Here is a 19,314-nt window from a genome sequence, read left to right on the forward strand (position 1 = left end):
ATATGATGACCTAATGTTATCAAATTCTGTCATACCTCTGGGTTCAAAATGTACACTCTACCCCTTGATAAAATCCTTGAGGGGTCTAGTTTCCAAAATGGGGTCAATTGTGGGGAGTTTCCACTATTTAGGCATATCAGGGGCTCCCGAAATGCGACATGGCGTCCGCTCTTGATTCCAGCCAATTTTGCGTTCAAAAAGTCACACAGTGCTCCTTCTCTTCTGATCCCTGATGTGTGCCCAAACAGTGTATTTTCCCCACATATGGGGTATCGGCTTACTTAGGAGAGATTGAAAAACAAGATGCATGGCGCAATTTCTCCTGTTACCCTTATAAAAATGCAAAACGGGGGGCTGAAAAACATTGTTGTGGGAAAAATATGAAAATGTTATTTTCACGGCTCCATGTTATAAACTTCTGTGAAGCACCTGGGGGTTCAAGGTGCTCACCACACATCTAGATAAGTTCCCTGAGGGGTCTAGTTTCCAAAATGTTGTCACTTGTGGGAGGGGTTCCACTGTTTAGGCACATCAGGGGCTCTCCAAACACAACATTGCGTCGGCTAATTATTCAAGCAAATTTTACATTCAAAAAGTCAAATGGCGCTCCTGCTCCTTCCCTTCTGAGCCCTGCTGTGCGCCCAAACAGTGTTTTTTCCCCACATATGGGGTATCTGCGTGCTCAGGGGAAATTGCACAACAAATTTTGGGGTCCATTTTTTTCTGTTACCCCTGCAAAAATAAAAAAATTGGGGTCTAAAATAACATTTTTGTGAAAAAAGTTAAATGTTCATTTTTTTCTTCCCTATTCCAAAAACTCCTGTGAAGCACCTGAAGGGTTAATAAACTTCTTGAATGTGGTTTTGAGCACCTTGAGGGATGCAGTTTTTAGAATAGTGTCAATTTTGGGTATTTTCTGCTGCTATAAATGCCCCTCAAAGTCACTTCAAATGTGATGTGGTCCCTAAAAAAATGTTTTTTGTAAATTTTGTTGTAAAAATGAGAAATCGCTGGTCAACTTATAACCCTTATAGCTCCCTAATAAAAAAAATTTTGGTTCCAAAATTGTGCTGAGGTAGAGTAGACATGTGGGAAATGTTATTTATTAACTATTTTGTGAGATACAGTACAGACCAAAAGTTTGGGCACACCTCCTCATTTAAAGATTTTTTTGTATTTTCATGACTTTGAAAATTGTACATTCACACTGAAGGCATCAAAACTATGAATTAACACATGTGGAATTATATACTTAATAAAAAAGTGTGAAACAACTGAAAATATGTCTTATATTCTAGGTTCTTCAAAGTAGCCACCTTTTGCTTTGATGACTGCTTTGCACACTCTTGCCATTCTCTTGATGGTCTTCCAACAATCTTGAAGGAGTGCCCAGAGATGCTTAGCACTTGTTGGCCCTTTTGCCTTCACTCTGCGGTCCAGTTCACGACAAACCATCTCGATTGGGTTCAGGTCTGGTGACTGTATAGGACAGGTCATCTGGCGTAGCACCCCATCACTCTCCTTCTTGGTCAAATAGCCCTTACACAGCCAGGAGGTGTGTTTGGGGTCATTGTCCTGTTGAAAAATAAATGATGGTCCAACTAAACGCAAACCGGATGGAATAGCATGCCACTGCAAGATGCTGTGGTAGCCATGCTGGTTCAGTATGCCTTCAATTTTGCATAAATCCCCAACAGTGTCACCAGCAAAGCACCCCCACACCATCACTCCTCCTCCTCCATGCTTCACGGTGGGAGCCAGGCATGTAGAGTCCATCGTTCACCTTTTCTGCGTCGCACAAAGACACGGTAGTTGGAACCAAAGATCTCAAATTTGGACTCATCTGACCAAAGCACAGATTTTCACTGGTCTAATGTCCATTCCTTGTGTTCTTTAGCCCAAACAAGTCTCTTCTGCTTGTTGCCTGTCCTTAGCAGTGGTTTCCTAGCAGCTATTTTACCATGAAGGCCTGCTGCACAAAGTCTCCTCCTAACAGTTGTTGAACAGATGTGTCTGCTGCTTGAACTCTGTGTGGCATTGACCTGGTCTCTAATCTGAGCTGCTGTTAACCTGCGATTTCTGAGGCTGGTGACTCAGATAAACTTATCCTCAGAAGCAGAGGTGACTCTTGGTCTTCCTTTCCTGGGGCGGTCCTCATGTGAGCCAGTTTCTTTGTAGTGCTTGATGGTTTTTGCAACTGCACTTGGGGACATGTTCAAAGTTTGCCCAATTTTTCCGACTGACTGACCTTAATTTCATAAAGTAATTATGGCCACTTGTTTTTCTTTACTTATCTGTTTTTTTCTTGCCATAATACAAATTCTAGCAGTCTATTCAGTAGGACTATCAGCTATGTATCCACCAGACTTCTGCACAACACAACTGATGGTCCCAACCCCATTTATAAGGCAAGAAATCCCACTTATTAAACCTAACAGGGCACACCAGTGAAGTGAAAACCATTTCCGGTGACTACCTCTTGAAGCTCATCAAGAGAATGCCAAGAGTGTGCAAAGCAGTCATCAAAGCAAAAGGTGGCTACTTTGAAGAACCTAGAATATAAGATATATTTTCAATTTGTTTCACAATTGTTTGTTAGCTATATAATTCCACATGTGTTAATTCAGAGTTCTGATGCCTTCAGTGTGAATGTACAATTTTCAAAGTCATGAAAATACAGAAAAATCTTTAAATGAGAAGGTGTGTCCAAACTTTTGGTCTGTACTGTATATATCTCTCTGATTTAAGGGCATAAAAACTCAAATTTTGAAAATTGCAAAATTTTCTACATTTTCGCCAAATTTCTGATTTTTTCACAAACAAACGCAAGTGATATCGAAGAAATTTTACCACTATTATGAAGTACAATATGTCATGAAAAAACAGTCTCAGAATCAGCGGGATCCATTGAAGTGTTCCAAAGGTATTACCTCATTAAGTGACAGTGGTCAGATTTGTAAAAATTGGCCTGGTCAGTAACGTGCAAACCACCCACGGGGGTAAAGGGGTTAAAGAACCAAACAGCTCTCACTCAATTTCAATCAGTTTTCATTTCCAAATATGAAATTTTACTCAAATATATCAAATGGTAAAGTTTTTCCCATCTTTTAAAAGCATCAGGGCACGTCAGAATCCACTGAAAAGTCATAAAATCGTATTGAACTAAACAATGAATAAAACTCATTATTGGACTCAAGTTAAGTTCCAAAGCTATTAAATTGCCGCATGTGATTGGCAATCCTACCAATTTTCCAGAGATTGGTCATATCAAATATTTAAATAGAGAGTAATATTGAAGACAGACCATTTATTAGTTTATTATTGTACTATTAAACATAAATTGATCTATTTTGGATATTGTTGCTACATGCCCCTCCCACTGGATGAAGTTTACAGTCTAATTTTCCTAACCCAGGCAGGTCATATATACGCAATATGCCTTACTCTCCAATTTTTGTTTTACTTTTATCCACACCAACCAAATCAATAAATTGCAGTAAGATCACAGGTTATAGCGGAAAGCACAATGTGAGGTAGTGTTCTTTATTTCTAACAACTGCTTATAAGTAACACAAGCCTTGTCCCCTGCTGATGAGACATCCCAGGGACTGTAAAGCTGAGGATACAGGTCTGTTTGCTTAGCTGGTAGGGTTAATCACAATAGGACACTGGTAGTATCCAGGAAAAACTGAAATCCTGCTTGGTGTTGTTCTCTTCTTTTTGCTGACTGACTGTCACAACTCCACCGGTACAGGGAGAGACTCATTATAGGGAGGGAACAAGGTTAGCAGAATGGAACTAAAAGTACATTTGTCAACACAAACACATAATCTTTACAGAGCTATAAATTATTATCCAGCTGGATAATTGCAGACAACAGGACAGTGATTGAAACCCAGGAATGTCTTACTGGTTATGCTAGAAGACATTTTTTAGAAAATAATTTAAGAGATTGTCCACTTTCGGGAAAGTTTATCCAAAAAAGTGTATAATATCACACCCTTACTGTGTCAAGCGCCGGTTTCCTGCTGCCAATCCAATCTTGGTGTTTTGGCTGCAGCGTTAATGTCACAACAGCAGAGCCCATCTCTACTCTAGCCAGTCAATGTTCGTGAGCTGAGCTCGTTAACTGGCAAGAGTGGTTTCGTGGTCTGCTAGTATGACATCACTGTTGCATCCAAAACACTAGGACTAGAGCAGTGAGGAGCAAGGACTGGACCCAGGAAGGGTGATTACCTGCTGAGTTTGTTATTTTCAGTATTTTACACAGTTTGTGGCCAACTTTCCTGAAAGTGGACCTTCCCTTTAAATTATAGAGTCACTTGTGAATTTCAGTTTTTTCATATATATATAGACACACAGTTTACAGTTCTTTTCTTGCATTGATCCCGATTAACAACTATTCAACTTAAAAGGAATCTGTCCGCAGGTTTTTGCCACCTCATCTGAGAATAACATAATGTAGGAGAAGAGACCCTGAATATTGGGAATGTTTAGTTTTCAAAAGAGAAGACTGAGAGGAGACTTAATAGATGTCTACAGAGATCTCAAGGGCTGTCACATTGTAGAAGGATCATCTTTATTCTCATTTGCACATGGAAACACGAGAAGCAATGGGATGAAACTGGAAGGGAGAAGACACAGATTAGATATTAGAAAAAACTTTTTGACAATTAGGGTGAGAGTGGAACAGGCTGCCACGAGAGGTGGTGAGTTCTCCTTCAAAGGAAATCTTCAAACAGAGGCTGGACAGACATCTGTCTGAGATGGTTTAGTGATTCCTGCAGTGAGCAGGGGGACACGATGACCCTGGAGGTCTCTTCCAACTATAACATTCTATGATTCTATGAGTCCAGTGATACAGTTATATGAAAAAGTTTGGGCACCCCTATTAATCTTAAGCTTAATGTTTTATAAAAATTGGTGTTTTTGCAACAGCTATTTCAATTTGATATATGTAATAACTGTTCGACACAGTAATGTTTCTGCCTTGAAATGAGGTTTATTGTTCTAACAGAAAATGTGCAATCTGCATTCAAACAAAATTTGACAGGTGCATAAGTATGGGCACCCTTATCATTTTCTTGTTTTAAATACTCCTACCTACTTTTTACTGACTTACTAAAGCACTTTTTTTGGTTTTGTAACCTCATTGAGCTTTGAACTTCAGAGCCAGGTGTATGCAATCATGAGAAAAGCTACTTAAAGTGGCCACTTGCAAGTTGTTCTCCTGTTTGAATCTCCTCTGAAGAGTGGCATCATGGGCTCCTCAAAACAACTGTCAAATGATCTGAAAACAAAGATTATTCAACATAGTTGTTCAGGGAAAGGATACAAAAAGCTGTCTCAGAGATTTAACCTGTCAGTTTCCACTGTGAGGAACATAGTAAGGAAATGGAAGAACACAGGGACAGTTCTTGTTAAGGCCAGAAGTGGCAGGCCAAGAAAAACATCAGAAAGGCAGAGAAGAAGAATGATGAGATCAGTCAAGGACAATCCTCAGACCACCTCCAGAGAGCTGCAGCATCAACTTGCTGCAGATGGTGTCACTGTGCATCGGTCAACTATACAACGCACTTTGCACAAGGAGAAGCTGTATGTGAGAGTGATGCGAAAGAAGCCGTTTCTGCAAGCACGCCACAAACAGAGTCGGCTGAGGTATGCAAAAGCACATTTGGAGAAGCCAATTTCTTTTTGGAAGAAGGTCCTGTGGACTGATGAAACCAAGATTGAGTTGTTTGGTCATACAAAAAGGCGTTATGCATGGCGGCAAAAAAACACAGCATTCCAAGAAAAACACTTGCTACCCACAATAAAATTTGGTGGAGGTTCCATCATGCTTTGGGGCAGTGTGGTCAATGCCGGCACCGGGAATCTTGTTAAAGTTGAGGGACGCATGGATTCCACTCAGTATCAGCAGATTCTTGACAATAATGTTCAAGAATCAGTGATAAAGTTGAAGTTACGCAGGAGATGGATCTTTCAGCAAGACAATGATCCAAAACACCGCTCCAAATCTACTCAGGCATTCATGCAGAGGAACAATTACAATGTTCTGGAATGGCCATCCCAGTCCCCAGACCTGAATATAATTGAACATCTGTGGGATCATTTGAAGAGGGCTGTCCATGCTCGGCGACCATCAAACTTAACTGAACTGGAATTGTTTTGTAAAGAGGAATGGTCAAAAATACCTTCATCCAGGAACTCATTAAAAGCTACAGGAAGCGACTAGAGGCTGTTATTTTTGCAAAAGGAGGATCTACTAAATATTAATGTCACTTTTCTGGTGAGGTGACCATACTTATGCACCTGTCAAATTTTGTTTGAATGCAGATTGCACATTTTCTGTTAGTACAATAAACATCATTTCAAGGCTGAAACATTACTGTGTCCAACAGTTATTACATATATCAAACTGAAATAGCTGTTGTAAAAACACCAATTTTTATAAAACAATAAGCTTAAGATTAATTGGGGTGCCCAAACTTTTTCATATAACTGTATATCACTTAGTTTACTGGATCCAGCAGTTGTGACACAATAAGAGCTTTTAGGTATAGTATGTAGTGGAGCTCAGAAAGCTGATCCTGCCCACAAAACAGCCTTATGTGTACATTATCTATTGACAACAAGTTGCTAATCAGTGCTGAGTCAGAGTTCGATCACTTGGCATGCAGGAGCTAGTCTGGCAGTGATAATCTCTTGCTGATAAACACTCATTGTATTGAAACAGCAGCATACAGCCTAATAATTGACACATCACTGAAATCAGTGTCTCTGCCCCTGCTTCATGATATTCTCAGATGACATAACAATAATATACTGACAGATTCCCTTAATAGCTACTTTCATGGTATGTTGTCACTGGAATGTATGTTGCAAAAACTGAGCAGAATTAGTTGCAGGAAAGCAATGGTATTTTCAGACATTTCTGCAAAGAGTGAAATCTGTGGTTATATCCCCAAGATAAATTGACATGCTGCAAATTTCAAATACACTGAGCCCCTCAATTTACGCTGTGGATCTGCTTCACATCATTTACTTCTGGATGTTGTAATTTCTCATTCATAATGCTGCTACTATAATATGCAGTGGAAATTACACATGAAAATCTGTCGTAAAAAATCTGCTGCATATACAGCCCATGGGAACATGCCATCAAAATTCTGCTAGTTCATGCTAGAACTATTTAATGGCTTATATACAAACTCAACAATAAGAGAATAGCTGAGCTCCTAGAACATGATACTGTATGCTGTACCACAATACATTCTTGTACAGTTGTTCTGTATTGAATTACTGTATATTGTATGGTGATATATATATATATATATATATATATATATACATATATATATTTATATATACACCGCTCAAAAAAATAAAGGAAACACTCAAATAAAACATACTAGAACTGAATTAATGACATATTCTCATTGAATACTTTGTTCTGTTCAAAGTTGAATGTGCTGACAACAAAATCACACAAAAATCATCAATGGAAATCAAATTTATTAACCAATGGAGGCCAGGATTTGGATTCACCCACAAAATTAAAGTGGAAAAACACACTACAGGCTGATCCAACTTTGATGTAATGTCCTTAAAACAAGTCAAAATGAGGCTCAGTATTGTGTGTGGCCTCCACGTGCCTGTATGACCTCCCTACAACACCTGAGCATGTTCCTGATGAGGTTGCGAATGGTCTCCTGTGGGATCTCCTCCCAGACCTGGACTAAAACATCCGCCAACTCCTGGACAGTCTGTTGGTGGATGGAGATAGACATGATGTCCCAGATGTGCTCAATCGGATTCAGGTCTGGGGAACGGGCGGGCCAGTCCATAGCTTCAATGCCTTCATCTTGCAGGAACTGCTGACACACTCCAGCCACATAAGGTCTGGCATTGTCCTGCATTAGGAGGAACCCAGGGCCAACCACACCAGCATATGGTCTCACAAGGGGTCTGAGGATCTCATTTCGGTACCTAAAGGCAGTCAGGCTACCTCTGGCAAGCACATGGAGGGCTGTGCCGCCCTCCAAAGAAATGCCAACCCACACCATTACAGACCCATTGCCAAACCGGTCATGCTGAAGGGTGTTGCAGGCAGCAGATCGCTCTCAATGGTGTCTCCAGACTCTGTCACGTCTGTCACATGTGCTCAGTGTGAACCTGCTTTCATCTGTGAAGAGCACAGGGTGCCAGTGGCAACTTTGCCAATCCTGGTGTTCTGTGGCAAATGCCAAGTGTCCTGCACGGTGTTGGGCTTTGAGCACAATCCCCATCTATGGACGTCGGGCCCTCATACCACCCTCATGGAGTTGGTTTCTAACCGTTTGTGCAGACACATGCACATTTGTGGCCTGCTGGAGATCATTTAGCTGGGCTCTGGCAGTGCTCCTCCTGTTCCTCCTTGCACAAAGGGAAAGGTTGCGGTCCTGCTGCTGGGTTGTTGCCCTCCTACGGCTCCCTCCACGTCCCCTGGTGTACTGGCCTGTCTCCTGGTAGCGCCTCCAGCCTCTGGACACTATGCTGACAGACACAGCAAACGTTCTTGCCACAGCTAGCATTGATGTGCCATCCTGGATGAGCTACACTACCTGAGCAACTTCTGTGGGTTGTAGAGTCCGTCTCATGCTACCATGAGTGTGAAAGAACGACCAACATTCAAAAGTGACCAAAACATCAGCCAGAAAGCATTGGTACTGAAATGTGGTCTGTGGTCCCCACCTGCAGAACCACTTCTTTATTGTGGGTGTCTTGATAATTGCCAATAAATTCCGTCTATTCCATTTGCACAGCAGCATGTGAAATTGATTGTCAATCAGTGTTGCTTCCTAATTGGACAGTTTGATTTCACAGAAGTTTGATTTACTTGGAGTTATATTCTGTTCTTTAAGTGTTCCCTTTATTTTTTTGAGCAGTGTATATGTATATATATACATATAAACTGCGTAAAATGAAAATCAGCAGATATTTTTTTCCAGAGATTGAGCAAGCAAAAAACACTGGAAGATGACAGAATTGTGAACACAATTTTGGATGTGAAATATAGGATTAATGCAATCTATAATGAGCAAAGTATTTGCAAAGTAATGCGGATTTTATGCAGTTTTTATATGAAGCCTTTTTTATCTCTATAAATATCTTAAAAGGCTGTTTGAATTATCGTAAAGTTTTTGGATTACAAGTGAAAAGAAAGTGACCAATTTACATAAAATCGACAGTCATATTTCAAATTATTTTTGATCTCCCCTTGTTGAATTGATGTAAAAATAAGGGTGAATTTAATTAAATGTATCCTGAATAGAGATTAGCCAACCCAAACTGAAAAGTTCAGGGTTCGTACCGTACAGTTACTGTCCAGTGCTTAATGCAGAACATGGACTTCTCTCAGAAATCCGTTACAATGTTCGGAGTTCCGGGGGAAGTCCGTTACAGAGTGCGAGAGTAAATTTTCCAGATCAAAAGTTCAGGTCCCCGTTGTTTTTAATGGGGTTTGGGTTCTGGTTCAAGTTCGGGTACAGTTCTGGTACCCGAACCGAACTTTGGAATAAAGTTCATGTGGGGGACCAGAACCTGAACTTCCATGGGTCCGCTCATCATTAAGCATGAATGATAAAAATGCAAAAGATTTTAATATGTGGTAACAATCTCATGTAGCATAGTTGAAAATATCTTATTTGTGCAATGTCCCTGTACATAAAACAGTAATTTTATGAAGCAAATAAACTTCTGCCACCACAGACTTCTACAAGTAATCTTAAATATATGTAAAGCAGAGAAACAAAATCATATTTTGCTTGTACCCTATGACAAACACCGTGCAGTTATTTGTTGTATTATTTTATAATTATTTCCTCTGCCCAGGAGCAAATGGGAATTACAAACCAAAACACAATATATTATAAAAAATAAACTATTGCTTTGAGACATTACCAATCTTATTGCATTAGCAACACATTGTTACAGAATGATTTTAACATACAATGCAGAAACCTCACTTCCATCGCATCGCAATGGGCTACGTAATAAATCTGCTGCTTAAAGAAACGGAATAATTTTATGTTTTGCCCTGCAGTGCCGTAACTGTAGGGCAATAAAAGTTCTTGTTTCAAGAAAGGTATGTTAAATCTGTGTCTTCTCCACCATATTGGCAGTAAATAAAAAGCCATTACAAGAGCCCAAGACAAAGAATCAAGCATAAATAAGAGAAAAGCATCCCAAGGCGAAGCCATAGCTTACACATTTCCTTGTATGGAACATTTAATATTTAATTGTGACAATGTATCCACTAAAGATATATATCATATACTATATTTATCTATCCATGTTTTAGATATCAGTGGTTAATGCTTGGATTATACACACTAAATAGTGGTAGGCCTAAATATTTTATTAGCCATTGCAAATATCATTTGCAGCAGAGATAGGGGCACACTTAGTAAAGTGAGCATAAAAGCTAAAACGCATTACAAAATAATCAATAGACATCTGCTATGTTTCTTTCCAAGAGTCACAAATATCTTCTGGGCACAAGCGCAGATGACTGTAAACAAATATTTTCATTATAAGGTAATAAGACGCGCTTTAGGGTAATAATATTTCATTTTGTAAAGAGCGAGTTTAAAACCATTTTTGCGTGCGAAGAGTAAGGCAAGTAAAACATGCATTCTGCATTAATATCACATTTTTTTTAACTCTTAGCAACAGATTTACGAGCGCAATTTATTAACATTTCCCAGATCTATCCCATACTATGCAGTTCCCATTCTTCTTTACATTAGCTTTGGCTTTTTTATCTTACATTAAAAGCATCAACGCAACAGAAACGAGCATAGCTAAGGGTATATTTATATTTTCTAGATGGTAAAAGGTGTACTATATCTGCAATTATGTCCTTTGCTGGCTGCAGAATTTAGACTGACATCTATTGTTGAGCAAATTTCCAGAAATTCACGGTTTCAAATTCGAACACTTTCAAGGGACCCTGTAATTTCCCCAAACTCTATTAATCTGCAGAAATGGGGTTAATCTGCAGGCTAATAGTGTAGCCGCCACTCCGAAAGCACGGCAACTGTAAAAAAATGATCTTTACTCCTCCTTGCAACCTCAGGTTTTGAATCACTTTGAATTTAGTAACTAATAAATGCATAGTAAGTGGCAGCAGTAACCATGCCCATGTACTAAATGATGGCTGGCTCAGCACTGATACACTGCAGAGCTGGATGTGAGTCAGCGTGGAGACATTGTTACAGCTGCTGCTCATTGCGCGCTGTGTACACATCTCTGTGACTGAAGGACTGTGGTTGTCGTCGGGAGGAAAAAAGTTTATTTTCTTCCAACTTTCAATGGGGGGGCCGCACAACTTTAAAACAGATTAAACTCATATCTTCAGAATAGTAGTATTTTTTGACATGATAGGGTTCCTTTAAGATTTGAATTGCAAAAATAAAAAACATGCCGAAGCCATTTCTGACACATTAGAGAGCTGGCTAATATCATTTTGTGCTGTGCTACAGCACAGACCTTCCCATAATGCACTGCAGCTATGACATTAACATACCTTGTACAGAGTACCTGGGCCATCAGAGATCAGTTGCTCTCAGTGGAGCAGTTTGTACAGCAGAGTCATTTTACATCTCCGCAGTCAATGCGCAAATCTCTCTCCCTTGTAGAGTGTAAGCTCTTATGGTTAGTAGGATCCTCTTTATCTCTATCTCTCTCTCCTGTATAGTGTAAGCTGTTATGATCAGCGGGGTCCTCTCTCTCTCTCTTTCTCCTGTAATATTAAAGCTCTTTTGGTCAGCAGAATCCTCTCTATATCTCTCTCCTGTAAAGTGTAAGCTCTTATGGTCAGTGGGATCCTCTCTATCTCTATCTCTCTCTCCTGTACAGTGTAAGCTCTTTAAGTCAGGTGGGTCCTCGCTCTCTCTTTCTCCTGTAGAGTGTAAGCTTTTATGATCATTGGTGTCCTGTATCTCTTTCTCTCCTCTCCTCCATATGTTTTTATGGCATTTATAAGCTTTCCAGTATTGAAATTCATGCAAATGTTTTCACTGCATATCAAATTTTTGGGAGAAAATTCGGCAAAGCCAGCGGATTTAAATTTCCAATAATCAGCTCATCTCTACTGACTTACTGTTTACTTTAGTACTTAACACTTTGCTCAGACCTTGATTCCTATAATAAATAAATAAACTACTTTGCAAAATGTTCAAAACCTAGATTAAGAGTACTTGCTCATTACCTGAACTTGCATTCAAAGTTAATTTGTGTAATTCTTAAAGGGGTTGGCCCAACGGACAAAAGAGCGGTGTAACTGATAAATAATGGAAAATTTTATATTTTCCCAATTGAATGTGTTTTTAAAAAATATGCAGAAATAAACTTGTAATGCTCTCCCTTCTATGTCCTGTGTAACTGCCTCTTCCCCAACAGGTGGAGGTGCTTTAGCTCCCACAGTCAGAGGGAAGGAGAATAAGTGAATATTCTCTACTTATGCTTCTTAAAGGGGCTGTTTCATGATAATGACATTACTCCTCACTGCCCGTTCCTTTCATCTAACTAGTGATTGTTTGTGCAGTGCATGTCAAGTAGCCAAACATGTAAGCTGATAAAGAAGAATGGTTGTCAACCATTTTATTCCACTTATCCAGTGACGGAACAGTCTTAAGGGTGCAGTCAGATGCTTAGAAATACATGAAGCTGTCATGCTCATTTCGGTAGAGGCTCCTGCCAGTCTTTGCACTGCATTCCAATCTCGGTCCAATTTATACAGCCATCTGACTGCATCCTTAGGATGACCTGTTAGTAGATTTCACAATACAAACTAGATATATTATTAAATAGTTGTCTTATACCTGAATTTAAAAATCCACCGCCAAAAGGCTGTGAACGTCTTAGCATGTCAGGCTTTACATGTCACTCTCTGCAAGAAGAAACGTTACCCCTTTGATCCAGGTCAGACGCCTCTCACAAAGCCAAACCAGATCTCACACCTTGCACTGACAAGGGGCAGTACCCTGAAACACAATGTCTGCAAATTGAGATTTTGGCTATTATCCTAAGTCATGTGACAAGGTTCGTTAAAGAGTCGATATTGACTTTTAGGGTTGCTACTTCCTATAGGTGGCACTAGAGTTCTAGCCCTCTTCCTCTCTAAAGAGACAATTTGCAAATGTTTAAACTCTTTCTTTACCCACATTAAATGATTGACTGATGGTGGTGTTCCTCCCCCCTTCTGAACTCTTGCACAGCAAGGTAAAAGCTCAGCTTTCAGTCAGGCTGTGTAGGGGTAGACTGAGTGCACTTGTACATTAGTTCTCTCAAGATTACACAGCATTTCTGACATGAAATTTCAGTTTAAGTATATGAGCCTCATCAGGTCTAAGAGATATATTTAGTAATGTTTCCAGTTTGTATTGTGCCATCTGGTTGCAGATCTATTTTAAATCATAGACCCGTATTCCAACCATCTCAGACTTAGTATCATTCATCCATAAAAGAAACACAATCAATGGCTATATAGAATGAGGTTAAGTTAAGGAGGAAAGAACCATATAACCTATAAATTCACAGGGGAATGTGATAAAATGGAAAAATCTTGTTTTCAGATGACCGAGGTTTACTTTTAATTGAATGTCTTTAGGTTCCTTTCATTTTACCACACCCTAACCTTAAGGTGTCCTTGCTTAGTAGACTAAGATCCTGGAAATCTCCCAATTTTGATGAGATTAACTGGCGATGTACGGCCACTGTTTATTTTGCCTTTATTAAGGGAAAAAGGGATCTGTAATGTGGATTGAGACCCAAAGACGTAAAACTGAGCTGCAATTCAGAAATATTCATTAAATGTGTTTTCAAACATTATTTAAGAAGTTATTAGTTTGAGGATAAATTACAAATAGCAATGGAATTAAATTGGTTGTCCAGGACTATCATATTGATAACCTATTGTTTTGCCAAGTTTTTAACACTAAGGTTTGGATACGGCTTTAAATAAAGCAACCACTTGAGATACAATGCAATTTTATTTATAATAGTTGATTTAAAAGATAAAATACACAAATAAAGGAATAGTATGATAATATGACATTGCGTACACTTTTGCATATGTTAACATACAAAGGTTAAGTACATCTACTCACGTCATCACCAAGGAGCTTTTATGCATCATCCATCTGGAATATCAGAGAAGCAATCACCAAGACAGAGAACCCCTGGAAATATCACAACACTGCATGGTCAGGTATTACATACAATACTAAACATCAGTGCAGGTACAACTTATGGCTTCTATCTCAGTAATATTTCTCTGGCCGTATATATTGTGAATCTACACTAGTAAGTCTAGTTCACCTTTAACTTCCAGTGGCCAGCCTTCAGCAAAAGATGAATCAGAGGTACAAGGCTCTCACACAGACAATGAGGTCCATAAACCCACACAATTTAAAAGCTCTCTGGAATCACATAAGTAAACTACAGATTAAGGTTAAACACATCTCCATGTTTTACAATAATAAACAGTAAACATAGTGAGAGGTGAATTTTCACACAATGTGAGTAAACAGTTCTCAAGATTTTGTTACTATGAACATTGTCTGCGTCTAAACATCAGGTAAGGCTTTAATAGAATGAACCTTATCTATCTGTGAATATCTAACCAGACCAATGCTTGTTTGAATACATTCTGTATATTTCAATATGAACTCAAAATATCCATTTTTATGTTCACACTACACCTATACATAAGTTTTCAATATATGATCATGACGGTCTGACACCAGGTACCCCAACTGATCAGTTGTTTGCAGCTTTCTTTGTAGCTGAATGTGTGCTGTGTGCAGTGCCAAAATAGCACAGCTCTATACACTGTGTAATTGAAGCTCATGGGTACTGCAGATCAGTGGGAATTAAAGTGACGAGGACATGATCTGTAATACCCAGAAATTGACAGCAAACTGTGTTCATAGTGATGATGATCTAGCTCCAAACATTTACATCAGTTCACTGGAGGATCAGATGAAACTTCATAGATGGGAGTGCAAGTTGTTGCTTCCTACACCTGAGCTTACATTGATGACCTATCCTATGTCCCCTAAAGGATAGGGTACCAATATTTTAGCACTTTAAAGTACTTCTAAATATTTTAACATAGTTTTAACCAATACTGAACTTAGCACTGAGAAAATTTAGCTTGTCAATCTTAGACATCTTTTTAAGTGTAATTAAACATCGACATATTGATATATGAAGATACATTTTTTAATGGATTGAGGAGATACCATAGGGGCTACCACATGTTTTGTGGCTTATTACTTTGAAATTGAATTTGCACTTGTTTAATTAACTAAATGTAGTGTATATAAGTTAGAAAATGAACAGAAACAAAAGAACATATTTATAACAGTTTTTCACCAATAGCATATTTAAATTTTGTTTTATTTTTTAATTTATAGATTATATGCATAATACTCTATTACTATAGGAAAAACAAATGTAAAATGTATGGGAATACTTAAAAAGTAATTAAGATACAATAAACAACACAGGCAAATATAAATTAAATCCCTTCCTGTGACAAAAAACCTTTGGAAAATAATTATTGTCCACAGTCCCAAGCTTGGCACTTAATATATAATAATAAAATATAATAATGTAGTTATAATATAACTAGAGCTTTAAAGGGGTTCTCTATGACTATTATAAAATGGCACTGTCATGTAATTTAAACTGAAGGCCATCCTGGTCACCTGTCAGAATAGGCTGCAGTCTGAAGAAACACTTCTCCTGAGGCATGTGTCTCAACTGATAGAGGAGCTATATTGTAAGCATGCATACCTCTGTGAGCCGAGGAAAAGTGCTGCAACATCAGATGAAATAAATCTTCCCCTTGGCTGACTATGCATATAGGACTGGGGCTGGAGAAAAAATCCTTTGTGCTCAGTCATTTTCTCAAGCCTCAGTCCTCTGTGTACAGTCAGCCAGTTTAGAATATTTATTTTTTCTGATGTCACAGCCCTTCTTCTCAGTGTACAGAGGTAACATGCTTGTGATACTTGTCTTCTCTCATTTGAGACATAGGTCACAGGAGCTTTGTTTCTTCAGAGTTCAGCTCATCTTGACACGTGACTAGTATGTGACAGCCATCTAAATTATGTGATATAGTTCATTTTATTACATTCTTGGAGAATTGAAAAGGTCACAACAGCAATAATGCAGATAGACTGCAAATAGTTACAACTCACAAGGGTAAATTTAAATTACAACAATAAGTGAGAGGTAATAAAAAGTAACCTTTAATAACTACCATTAAAATATGGCCAAACATAGAAAAAATACCAAATGAAGGCATCCACAATATTAAACCAACTGTCTGGACACACATCCGTTAGCAGCAATAAAGTGTTAATGTAACACCAAAGACATATGCAGATGTTGTATTCCTATATCAAGAACATAAATTCCAGAGTGAAAATGATCAAGTCTCACACTCCACGTATTCTCAAAATTGCCACATACAAGATGATGAAGGTAGAGTGAATTCAGCGATTATGAATAGATCAATGCATGCTGTCAAATGTACAATTCAATTGCTTCAAGATAGTTCAAATAGGAAAACATGGAGTTATCTCACCAATTTTAGATGACATCATTTGCAGTTTGTGTGGGTACCAATATTCCAGGCAGAGACGACCTGCAGCATGAAAAAAGGTCCTGTATGACCCTCAAAAAACTGCCTCTCCCTAAGGCCCCAAGACTTACAAGGGCAGTCAACAGATGTCCCTGTAATGTTGACTCTAGAAATTCCTTATAAGCTTCCCATTCTTTGAGAATTAAGCATACAGCTTACATATCGGTCAGACGAATACACTGAGGAATTGTAGTAATGTAGAAAATTTATAAAAAATAACAGAAAAATTAAATTTCATTTTTTTGTTAGGAAGTAAAAAAAACGTGGTTGCTTAATTATTTTAGTATTATCCATTTAAAGAGTAGTGTTTTTTTCTTACATAGAGCAAATGATAACTGTATTTAAGGAACATTTATTGTTTCCACAGTGCATTTGCACAAATACAATATCAAAGCAATATATATTGTATAGACAATAGTGGATATATTTATAATAGACCTGTTCTACACTATTACTTCAGTCACAATGCATATTGTATTGAAAGATGTTATGTGTACAATGAAATGAAGCCACAAACAGACATTAAAGTTACAGCTGAGTGCATCCTATGCACCCGGCAATAGTATTGAGTGACAGCAGACAATATACAGTAAGTCAATGTAAAAGTTTCATTAAAATCTCAATATTTACATTGACATTTCTATGGGGTGCTATTTCACGTGAAAACATATTGTACAACTCAAATCTCAATTGTTATTTAAGCATAGACCAGAAAAGAAACTATTTTACAGGCAAGATATATAAAGAAATATTAAAAACGCCAGAGAAAAAGGAACATTTTATTATGTCGCCAGCCTTGTATTTGATAAAAGAGTCTAAAGTTTAATAAAGGTTGTTAACAATTTATTAACATTGACTTTATTGTGTGGGTACATTTTTACACTGTGCACTTTTAGAACTCTATTTAATATTGATATACTATTAATACTGTTTGCACATGTACTAAGAAAGTAAATTTGTTATATATCTATACCAGCAAACAGTTCATGAAGAAAGCACCCGCTCAATGATTGAAGGAATGAAAGTGGATGCCTCTAATGTGCCTTCTACATACCTGGCAGAGATTGCGCGTCTCCTGCAGTCTATTGCTGAGGTGGATCTTCTGCTCAACTCTTCATATCTGAATAAAAAGGACTGTGAAGAACTTGCTAAGCAAGATGAGTGTCTAAAGGTAACGTAATCAACATATTACATTAATAACCCTTTTAATTATGGAAATTGTGAACCAAGTGATAAGAATATTTTTTTACCTGTTTACGTAGTGTTGGCAGGACATAGAGGTTTTGGAGAGGGCATCCTGGCACTTACCACTCCTTAGTTTGCTTCTACCATTTCATCATTCACAACTAAAAATCTAAACTACACTCAAGCTAAAATAAAAAACTGCTAAACGATGATAAAGTTGTCCCATAGACAGCACCTAGGCCCCAATTCATTAAAGTATTTACATCAGAAATCTGATATAAAACAATTTGAAGAGTCACACAATTTTTGCAAGACATAAGGTTACACAAATTTTTTGAGATTTTTAACGTTTTAGTGACTGTCTCGCCCAGCTCTGCCAAAATGGTGGAGGTGTGGTGGGTGGGTATGGGAAAGAATGTGGTGATGCCCACTCATGATGAGCTGTGGCATACGTTAGGTCACAAATCTTACCCAAGTCTGGAGTGAGGTTTGTGATGAGGCTCACAAAGGCTCATATCACTTTTAAGACGCGTTTGATTCACTAAGAGGCATGCACCTCTTCATAAATTACGTGCCCCTAACTCTAACATGCCCCCTTAACAATTCTGGCATAAACAACACCAGTCTTGATGAATATGGGCCGCAGTTTTTATCAAATATCACTTTTTCTGTATCATGAAGTTAGATGCATTTATATTTATATTCTTTGTAATTTTTCCTTTCAAAAAACGAACAGTAGCTTTCACCTTAAAAAAAGGACCTGATCAAATAATATGTCCAAGGGCCTCCACCAACATTATTCATAATAGAATACCAATGTCACCTAATTTATTTCCTCATAAAAATAAAAACTGTTATTTTTTAAGGTTTTAAAGCCTAATCCCAGAAAGTGTAGTTTGCATTAATCTTTTCTGGCACTGTGAGGAGCTCATGAAATCTACCAGCATTTACTATACACTACATACAATTAGATGTGGCAATACAGAAATCTCTAATGCTTATTTCACAAGATTTTTTTTCTGCCTAAGTGGTTTCAGAACTTTTTCATTTCTATGCAGTCACTTCACTTACATTTGCTTTAATATTCTGCTGGACTCAAAGCATACTTGTACATTATTGCTGTAATAAAGTTGTATTTTAGCTGACCCCACTCTCATCAGTATCCAAGCAGTAATTTTCTTTGAATTGAAAACAGTTGGTGGTTGTGTTTTATGTACCAAGCTGACAGTGTTAAAAAGAGTACCAATTTGTATAAATGCAAAATTATACTTCTAAAAGTGTTGTACTCAGGACAGCCTCCTAACAGTGCAATAGACGAGAGACTTTATCATTGAGGACACGCTGTTTATATCAAAGCAAAACATGAATTTTTTTTTTTTTATCCTTCTACTTACTTATTGGGGTCATTGAAGCAAATCTCAACTTAAAAG

The 19,314-nt window shown here is 38.0% G+C and overlaps 1 protein-coding gene across 11 annotated transcripts in view; it reads left to right on the forward strand.

Annotated features, from left to right (window-relative positions):
• DMD (dystrophin) overlaps positions 1-19,314 on the forward strand; it is a 3,940,859-nt gene that overhangs the window by 1,940,443 nt on the left and 1,981,102 nt on the right. For all 11 annotated transcript variants that reach the window (XM_073664716.1, XM_073664719.1, XM_073664714.1 and 8 more), the window contains one exon: positions 17,676-17,870. In XM_073664716.1, coding sequence (XP_073520817.1) covers positions 17,676-17,870 — 195 coding nt within the window. The remainder of the gene's footprint in view (positions 1-17,675; positions 17,871-19,314) is intronic.

Source organism: Phyllobates terribilis, unplaced genomic scaffold (assembly GCF_046119375.1).
Source record: "Phyllobates terribilis strain yellow unplaced genomic scaffold, ASM4611937v1 Scaffold_2__4_contigs__length_985480577, whole genome shotgun sequence".
NCBI lineage: Eukaryota > Metazoa > Chordata > Amphibia > Anura > Dendrobatidae > Phyllobates > Phyllobates terribilis.